This window comes from Nanorana parkeri, unplaced genomic scaffold, assembly GCF_000935625.1.
Source record: "Nanorana parkeri isolate BGI_ZX_2015 unplaced genomic scaffold, ASM93562v1 scaffold67, whole genome shotgun sequence".
NCBI classification, from domain to species: Eukaryota; Metazoa; Chordata; class Amphibia; order Anura; family Dicroglossidae; genus Nanorana; species Nanorana parkeri.
Genome location: NW_017306335.1, coordinates 617,422 through 627,719, shown reverse-complemented (window position 1 = coordinate 627,719; position 10,298 = coordinate 617,422). Strand labels below are relative to the sequence as shown.

Genomic DNA, 10,298 nt, shown 5'->3' with positions numbered 1-10,298 from the left:
CTGGTAGTACAAAAGGACTGCATCTACATACCTTTCCAAATGATGAAGGCTCATTTCTACTTGATCCCACCTGCTCAGGCTTTAGCCTGCCTCCCATCTGACCCGCAGACATAGTTACCTATGGCCAGCTCTGACAAGTAAATAATGGGAAAAAGGTCAGATACATCAATATGAAAATATCCCCATCTCAAAACATAAAAATTGTAAGCAAACAAACAAACAGTAATTGATGAAGTTGTGCTTGCTTTTAGCACCCGATCATATTATGTTTATAGGTAGTTAAAAAAACGTACGATCTGCCCATCTTGGACAGGCAGATCGTACTTGCGATGACTGCAATGAGGGGGGGCTTGCGAGGACAGCAAACGGGCAGTGTTGTCAGTTGTGGAACAAGCAGGCCACTAACTCGCCGAGAATCGTACGATTCCCGGCGGGTTTTCCAGCCTGCTTGTTCGATGGAAGACGTGCGACCGAACAGTAGAAACGGTCGCACGCCTTCCATACACTGCACGATTCTCGTACGATCGCGGGATTTCCCGCGATTCTCGTACGAGAATCGTGCAGTGTAAAGGGCGCTTTCTATTGGCTGCTCTTGCTGAACACAGGCTGTGATGTAGTTTAACCAGAAAAAAAGTTAACTCCATCCAAACAGCTTAATAAAAATGTGAAAACAGGAAAGTAGATAAGTGATCCGGCTATCAAATATGTACATATTCTAAAATGTAGTACATACATTGTAAATGTTTTTACCAACCTCTGTAGCTGCAGGCATTGTGGACTAATTCCCCCTCAGAGTTTACAACAACACTTTGAGGGCCTATTAACACCTAGATGTTTTCTATTATAAATCAATAGAAATGCATCAAAACACGCATCATCGCAAGTTGCAATGTACTTTGTATCGAATGTCAATGCGTATCATAATGCTCATTTACGAGCAGATCTTTGAGACTGAATTACACCACTGCAGCAGTCAATAAAGCTTTGTTTTTAATCTAAAATCTATGCAGCTATAAAAGACACAAATGAATACAGCATCAGCAGGAGTTACATCAACAGTGGCCGTTCAACAGCCAAAAAGAAGCAGGAGATGGCATCACCTCCCTGATGGTACTGCACGATGGATACAAATCTGCTTGTACTTCCTCAGCAGTAAAGATGCCATTAGTTTTGACCCTAAGGGCCATGTAACAATAGATTCAATTAAATCCAATTAGAAAAGTGAAAAACACAAAACATTTATAAACAGACCCCCTAGGGCAGGGCTTGACAAATTCACTTTGAATTTAGGAGCCAGCTAAATAAAATAGGAGCCAGGAGATGTGCAGCACAATCGTCGTTTCCGTACGTAGGTGCACCCAACTTGTGTTTCCGTTAGTATGCGAGTGTTTGCGGGGGACTTTACATTTCTGTTTTTACACTTTTAATTTTATTTTTTTTACTTAATTTCATTGCTATCACATGGGGGGCCTCATAATCCCCCTATGAGATAGCACATTGGAGATGACAGGTTCTCTTTAAGGTGACATGAGGGGTCTATTAGATCCCTAATGTCACCTTTCCAATTCAATAGCTAGCTTTAGCCGGGGAAGGACAGCTGCCTGCTGAATGTAAACACAGCAGGCAGTGGCTGGGAGCAAAAGCCAGCCTGGTATTGGCTATTTCAAATTGCAGTAGCCAATAGCTGGCTATTGCACCTCCCCACTGCCTGCCATCAATCAGGAGAGGAGGGAACTGAAGGAGAAAGTTCACCTTCAGGTCCCCCTTTGCTGATTGACAGCAGGCAGTGCAATAGCCAGCCTGCTTTGGCTACTGCAATTTAAAATGGCCAATAGCTGCGGCCACTGGATGCGAGTCTTGTCGCTAAGGAGTTGATCGGAAGAGGGGGCACGGGGGGCGGCACACAGTCAAAGCAGTCTCTCCTACCCGCTGAGCTCCAGCTGCAGCAGTCTGTGTCCCAACTGATACAGGCGAGGAGAGCAGCGGGGATTGAAGCGGACAGAGACTAAAGCATGCAGCGTGCTTCCAGCGGGGAGGAGAAAAGGTGGAGCAGAGCTGATGTGGTGGAGGACAGTAAACAGACTGACAAAAGCCCAGGATGTTACCACACACATTCCTCCACCTTATATGCATTAACATATTGTAGTGCCATTCATGGCCAATGAACTAAGGCAAAGCACTGCAACATATGGCAATGCATTATTGCACCAAAAATTGTGACGTCTGAAATTTGGGAAGTTTTGGTGCGTTTGAAAAAGTAATATATAATAAATGCCTATATGCTGCTAGCAGGGCATTGCACCAAATTCTACACTACAGGGTTATAACATTTAGGATTCATTTACATTTGTGCCTTGTATTAATATATGTGTAACATGTTAATGTGCGTTGGGTTACGGCAGCCAATTCAAATCAATGTATAACAATAGCGCATGTAATGGTGGCAGCCAGGTAACACATGCAGCAAGAAGACATGTCTGTCTTATCCAGGTCATAGCTGTATCGATAACCCTCCCCACAAGCAGTTTACACAGCCGGGTGCAGAACCCGGGTATGCCATGACACCCACTCTCACCCGCCGCCTCACCGCCAGAAATCCTAGTTCTCTCACACTTCCCGCCTCCACCCGCCAGCCAATCAGCGAACCGCGCCGCTGCAACACCGTGCGTGCATGAACGACACGCCCCCTTACACCCAAGACGGTGGCTTCATTGTGACTGAACTGAGTAGTAGGTGGCCAGGATGTTGGTGGTACACCTGAGTGACTTATCAGGTCACGTTTTTTTTAAAGCTCGGAAAATATTTCTATAGACAACAGTGAGCGAGTCAGCATTGGATAAGATCTTTAGGATTCGGTTTACGAATAGGGAGATGGCTAGTCATTAGTGAAGCCAAAGGACGCCATCTTTGTGCTCTTCATGCTAGCACTCTTATGTGATAGCTGTATGCTCAGATTTCTGGTTGCACGTAGCCAGTGTTCACTATCCGTCTTTAGTTTGCAATGCTAAAATGCCAGTTGGAATGTGATAATTTGCTTTTGACTGCAAGACATTTCTTGGGAACATCCTAAGCATTGCTGCTTCCTTGGTGCAAGTCTGCTTGCAGGGCCCTTCACTGTTATTAGTGGAAAAAAAAAACCTAACAAGCCAGTCTCCTGTAAGCCTGCATTCACACCTGCATGTGGCGTGAACGGTCATTGCGTTCGTGTGCAGCACATCCCCATTGAGTTTAGCAGGGCCTGCACACGTGACAAACACGGCAAAGAAGCTCATGTAGCAGATTTTGCAACACGCATTCCGCATTTTTGGCTTCTGTGTTTTCATACGTGTTGTGTATTTTGCCACGTTTCTGTGTATGTGCGCCAAACAGGGCCCCACTGCAAGGGTATTTTTTTCCCGTGGAGATAGGTTTCAACTTCTCCCAAAACAACAGCACATTATCGTTGAAGGTAGAGTCCCCCCAGTGTAGTACAACTTGGTCAAGAACACACCTCCTCCACCCTACTGAGTAGTCAATAAAGCAGCAAAATGATGGTCATCCCTCTGTTCTCTCCTTCTGTCAGCATGTTTACTGAGTCTGGCTCCTTCAGATTAGGAAGTGTAGTGTGTCACATGCACTCCATACAGCGTTGCGACCTTTAGGAAGGTGTTGCTCGATGTGATAACACAGATGGCGTCATGTGGAAGTTACGCTTAGAGGTTAGACGATCACCAGCACACACATGATTGTTTCAAACCTTACTTAATTGTATTGGTTTGTCATCACATAATGCCATAGCTGCCAACGTTTCGGGGCCAGGCAGGGTGCCCTTCATTAGAGCAACATAAAGACCTTTGGGCGCCCTTTTCCAACCTGAATGCACTGCAGAGCAATACAGAGCTCCGATCAGGACAAATTCTGATACCTACAATAGTAGCATTTAGGCCTCGTTCACACCAGATGCAGTGCGTTCCGGCCCGATTCTGGCCAGAGCGCACTGCCTCGCATTGCGGTCGGCTCACTTTTTTGTGGGGCAGGAGGGGGCGTGGCGGTCCATTGAAGTGAATGGCAACGTAGCCACGCCATCCAGCCACAACACGATCGGCCGCACGGGATCACAAGGCACATTATGCCTGCGGTCCGGTCCGATGAAAATGCTGCAAGCACTATTTTGATCAGACCGGAACCGCAGGCATAATGTGCCTTGCGATCCTGTGCGGCCTATCGCATTGCGGACGGAGGGCGTGGCTACGGTGCCATTCACTTCAATGGGCCGCCACGCTCCCTCCTGCCCCACAAAAAAAGTGAGCTGGCCGCAATGCGAGGCAGTGCGCTCTGGCCAGAATCGGCCCCGAACGCTCTGCATCTGGTGTGAACTAGGCCTAAGAAATACACCGACTGATTTCTTTGTAAATGGATAACTACAGGAATTGCCATTTGTTTATATCTGTCTAAAGTTCAGCTTTAATACTACAGGGGTAAACATAATTGATTCTCTCTTTCCAATCATTTTTCCATTGCCATAAATGACCCGTCAAACACATATATTTAAGCCTAGCTCGGTTCTCCTTTAAGACTGGTCTTCATTAGTATAGATCCATCTGAGAAGACTATTGTAGACTCATTAGAAATACATGAGACCAGACGACCTTTCACTCTCTACACGATGTCATGAATATTATGTTCCTTCATCTACAGAGCATCACAGGGTCCCGATAACCTTTACACAGCTGGCGGCTTCAGAGAATCCTACATCCAGAATTGGGATTTGTGCCAGGGAAATCTGCATTAACAAGAATATCGCCATTGGCTGCAAACAGATCTTAAAATTGCTTAGAATCACAGGATAATACTAACCATGGAGTTGCTTGGATGCTGTAACCAGAGTATAAGATTTGACAGTGGCGATTATATTATTTTTTTTATTTTTTATGGCGCTGCTTAGACTCAGTGTATCTAAACCCAAAAGGTATATTGCGGCTTACCTGTCCTTAGATAAGGTGACTGTGCTAGTTTTTTGTTTTCTTTATATTCACCTGGTGATCCTGCCTGTAACACACTTTATGTCCTAGGGTGACATCACTTACAGGGTTATTCACAAAAGGGTGATGAGTTTGGAGAAGGCGGAAGTGAACAATCTAGGCCAAAATAGCTGATTTGGAAAGGGAGCTGAATTGGAGAATTTTTCCAAATCAGCTATTCTGGCCTAGATTGTTCACTCCTGCCTTCTTCAAACTCTTCACCCTTTTGTGAATAACCCTGTTACTTACTGTGTATGGTGGAGCAACGTTGTCACCAGTAGTGATGGGCTCGGGCGAGTTCGCAAGCGCCTCGTGCCGAGCCTGACAGGAAGCCGTCAGCGCACAGGGACAATCACAGGCACTGAGACATGTTCCCGGTCCGCAGCTGCAGAGATCGGGAAATGTCTCAGTGCCTGTGATTGGCCCTGCGCGCTGACAGCTTCCCAGGGGGCTCGGCACGAGGAGCTTGCGAACACGCCCGAGCCCATCACTAGTCACCAGTGGTGTCACAAGGGGGGTGCGGGCCGCACCCGGGTGCCACCATTGGAGGGGTGACACCAAAATGACTGATAGTCATTTTGGTGTCAGCCCTTATGCAATGTTGGGCACTCGATCATGGACCAAGAGCCCGACAGTGTCAGGAGAGAGGAGCGGACCCAGATACATCATGCCGCCGGGTGAATGTCCCCTCCTCTCTCTGCCGGCGGCTATCACCAAGATGGCCGCTGGCAGTCGTCAAAAAGACCACCGCGCTTGCGAGATGACGTCATTGCGCACGCGCAGCAACATCACGCGTATGCGTGTAAGCCTCGGGACGTCACTGGTTGTCACCCTAAGAAAGGAAAGGTGTTAGGACTACAGAACACCTTCCTGTCTCCTCTTCCCCTCCCTGTTTCCATTCTCGACATAGGGGGAGAACTATCCTGATATAACATCAGCATTGTATAAAGAATACATAGTATAGTAATAATCCACGGACATAAATGGGTAGGGCTGATGACAATATTAGCTAGTAAGAGAGCAGGAGTGCAAAGGATGTTACAAGCTTGCTGGATTTCTAGCAAAATAATGATATTTAATGGTTAAATTATTGCAACAAAGCATGGATAGAGGTTTAATGTCTTCGAAGCAGGACTGTAGCACGTGTACATGTTTTCAGACATGTATTTTAAAGCAGAACTCCAGTAAATGTAAAAATGACCTCCACACTGCAAGGGTTAAGTGCTCATTATTCTCTAAAAGAAAATATACTCCCCTGATCTTCTGTCCTGCGGCAGTCAGCACTCACCTCTCTCCCCTCTGCTCTAGATGTAGAATGTCCCTTAGCGTCCTTACGTCTAATGGACCAGCATTAGATCTGATGATGTCATGGAGTCCTTAAACAACCCCGGAAAGAACAGGCTGCAGAGAGTGGTCTAGCAGCCAAGCGGGACCCAGGATCAGGTAAGTATATTTTCTCTATTTTAGCCCCTACACCAGGGGTGGGAAACTCTGGCCCTCCAACTGTTGTGGAACTACAAGTCCCATGAGGCATTGCAAGACATAAAGGCATGCCTCCCAGAAGCATGATGTGATATGTAATTAAAGAACAGCTGGAGGGTCGGAGTTGCTCACCCCTACCCTAGACCAAAATGAGCAGTTAACCCTTGCAGTGCTAGGGTAGCCCCACTGCAAGGGTTTATTTCCTGCAGTACTCCTTTAATATGAGATTAAATGAGAGTTCAATGATGGCCGTCGGATGAAAGGTTTAGTGTACTGTTACACTTTGGGTTCAATATATTTTTATTTCAATAAACATACTTATACAAACTTTATAAAAAAATAAAAAAAAGCGTTGAAGAATACATTTAAGCATCATAACTGTTGTCTCCCAAATAACATTACTACGCATCTCTCCGTATATTAATCTTCAACTTTATCTTACATTCATCCAGGCAATATTCTAGCTTGACAGTGTTCGTTATCTCATCTTCCATACTCTATATGTGACATCTACTCAAAAATAATGTTTCCTATTTAACCCCTTATCAATCCCCCTTACCTTCCAAAACACCTAAATAGATTATAACCTTTTCCCGGATTTCTCTTCTGTAATACTTTTAACCTTCCCTGGTGATAACTTGTGTTGGTTTATACTTCTCACCCTACGTGTATTCTCTCCCATATATGTGTTCACTTTGGGGAGGTAAATAGTACATTGGGGAGGTGAGAAGCAGAGGAGCTGGGCCAGCACAGACAGTAATTGGACACTCACACAAAGGGAGAGGGTTATGATGTGCAAGGGAATTGTCTCTTCCTGGAGTTGTCAAATTTTTCAGAGGCACAGTGCAAGTGAATAAAAATAATGTGTGCAAAGGAAAAAATGCTGCAAGTAAACATTTAAAATACTTTCTTTGTCTCCGCTTTTACATGCAATTCCTCTAAGCTGGTGACAGGGCCTCTTTAAACTGAATCTTGTCCCCTCTGATAATTTACTGGGGGTTCCTGTCACTCATGTCCATTTTAGTTGGTTGAGACTAAACTATTTTAGTGCAGCACAGCAATTTATTTATTCTTACAATTACCAACATCTAAAAAAACAAAACACTGAAAAAGGCCACAATGAACTCAGACTACAAAATGTCTGTCCATGTCAGAGACAGATCCTCTTTATTATATTACTCATTGCAGGGAGCGTTATACACATCGGGGGGCTTCTCGTTCCTATTTTTGCACACTCAGCAACGGGCTGGCCAGAGGACACACTGACATCCCTCCAGCCTTCTTGACCTTCCCAACATGGCGGCCGCTAGCGGAACGAGCCGGAAGTGCCGCAGAGCCTGTTGGTCTATTCTCCGCCCCGAAGGATGACGTAAGGCTCACTTGCGGGCGTTGGGATGCCAGTCACGGAGCGGGTAGGCGGAGTGGAGCCGGATGGGCGGAGGCTGATAGTGGACAGGGCGGGGACAGGGGGTGTACGGCGTCCCAGCTGGGACATTCAGCTCGGCTGGGGAAAGCGCACGTCACAGCCCGATCCGCTCTCCGCCCTGGACCGGAGTGAGGGGAGCGGGGACAGCTGAGCAGGTGAGACGGGGAAGGCATGGAGTGCCCGGTGAGGGGGGAGCCGGGTGTGATTACATCATGTCACCCATCATATCAGTAGACACCCAGCCTGATACCAGTACAGCGCCCGGGGGGGAGGGGGTAGTCTACTGATGGAAGGGCATCATTCTGGGCACTGCCAGCCTATGACATATGTACTATACTGGTTACAGCCAGAATGTCATTATATTATAAAATGGGCACATCCAGCATGATCTGTATACTAAACTCGGCATTGCCAGCCTTTCACAGCCCTACTATACTGGGCACTGCCAGCCTGTCATGTCTACTACACAGGGCACTGCCAGCCTGCCATATCTACTATACTGGACACTGCCAGTATGTCATATCTACTATACTGGGCATTGCCAGCCTTTCACAGCCTTACTATACTGGGCACTTCCAGCCTCTCATGTCTACTATACTGGGCACTGCCAGCCTGTCATATCTACTATACTGGGCAATGCCAGCCTGTCATATCTACTATACTGGGCATTGCCAGCATTTCACAGTCTTACTATACTGGGCACTGCCAGCCTGTCATGTCTACTATACTGGGCACTGCCAGCCTGTCATATCTACTATACTGGGCACTGCCAGCATGTCATCTACTATTCTGGGCACTGCCAGCCTGTCATATCTACTATACCGGGCACTGCCAGCCTGTTATATACTGTACTGGCCACTGCCAACCTGTCATATCTATTTACATGGCATTGTCAGCCTGTTTATACTGTACAGGACACTGCTAGGCTTCTATATATACTATCCTGGGCACTGCCAACCTGTCAATATATATATGGTGCAGGGCACTGCCAGGTTCTCTTATATACTATCCTGGGCACTGCCAGCTTGTCGTATACTATACAGGGCACTGCCAGCCTGTCATATACACTATACAGTAATACCTTGGTTTACAAGTAACTTGGTTTGAGAGCGTTTTGCAAGACAAGCAAACATTTCTGAAAAATTTTGCTTTGATATACAAGCAAATGTCTTGCAAAAAGAGCAACATTTGGTAGAAAAGCACCACCCGAACAAGGCTGTAGCAGTGCGAGCGATGAGTCTGTTTGACGACAATGCAACGTCACATTGGATAGATTCCTTGTTAAGGTTTCACAAAATGAAAAAGATTGCATTGAGTCAAGAGATAGCAGTGATTCCGTTAGTGATAGTGAAAGTCGTCCTACACAATAATCCTCCTCTCTCTTGTCCCCCTCACACAGGCCACAAAAGGTACCTGTAATTGGTTTACTTTTCTTTACATTTTATACGTTATTATATTACAGTACAGTATTGTAATCATTTTATATGACTATTTTTGGGATGTGGAACGAATCATCTGAATTTCCATTATTTCCTATGGGGAAATTTGCTTTGATATACAAGCGCTTTGGATTACAAGCATGCTTCCGGAACGAATTATGCTCGTAAACCAAGGTATTACTGTACAGGGTATTGACAGGCGCTCAAATATACTATTCTGGGTACTGCCAGCCTGCCATATCTACTATATAGGGCACTGCCAGCCTGGCATATATACTGTACAAGGCAATGCCAGCCTGTCATATATACTATACAGTGCACTGCCAGCCTGTCATATATACTATACTGGGCACTACCAGCCTCTCATATATACTATATGGGCACTGCCAGCCACTCATATATACTATATGACCACAGGCAGCCTGTCATATATATTATAAAGGGCACTCCCAGCCTGTAGTTTACTGTACAGGATACTGCCAGCCTGTCGTATATACTACATTGGGCATTGCCAACTTGCTGGTGCACTGTTGTAATACCAGCTAGTGAAATACATTATATTGAATAGTGCCAATCTCTGGTGTTCTCTGCCCCTCTGAGTACAGTCCAGTGATGCATTGTATAGGCTACTATATACTGTTACTGAGATACCTTACAGGGATATATTGTACAGTCATAGTGGCATGGGTGCCTTGTGATATGCGGCATGCTGGATATGCCAGCTTGTGATTTACATGATCCTGTTGGCTCTTTATTATTTTTGGCCCTTCTTGGCTGTCATACAATTGTCAGTCCTCCGCGGTGATATACATGATACTGGGCACTGATCAGTCATGATGTACGTGCCACTGAGCACTGCCCAGCGGTGACAGAACACGAATGCCGTCATGACTGTGATTCGTTGTCTGTATCTGCCATGAGTTATAATTGATTTTGGTCTTGCTTGGTTTT

At 45.9% G+C, this 10,298-nt stretch overlaps 2 protein-coding genes across 2 annotated transcripts in view; one reads left to right on the top strand and one right to left on the bottom strand.

Moving 5' to 3' along the window:
* Positions 1–107, bottom strand: part of RAD52 (RAD52 homolog, DNA repair protein) — a 23,606-nt gene extending 23,499 nt beyond the window's left edge. The window contains exon 1 of the mRNA XM_018576455.1: positions 32–107. Within this exon, the coding sequence (XP_018431957.1) occupies positions 32–97 (66 nt within the window). The 5' untranslated portion in view covers positions 98–107. The remainder of the gene's footprint in view (positions 1–31) is intronic.
* A 7,849-nt stretch (positions 108–7,956) lies between these two features.
* ERC1 (ELKS/RAB6-interacting/CAST family member 1) overlaps positions 7,957–10,298 on the top strand; it is a 210,556-nt gene continuing 208,214 nt past the window's right edge. The window contains exon 1 of the mRNA XM_018576477.1: positions 7,957–8,063. The gene's annotated coding sequence lies outside the window, so the exon portion shown is untranslated. The remainder of the gene's footprint in view (positions 8,064–10,298) is intronic.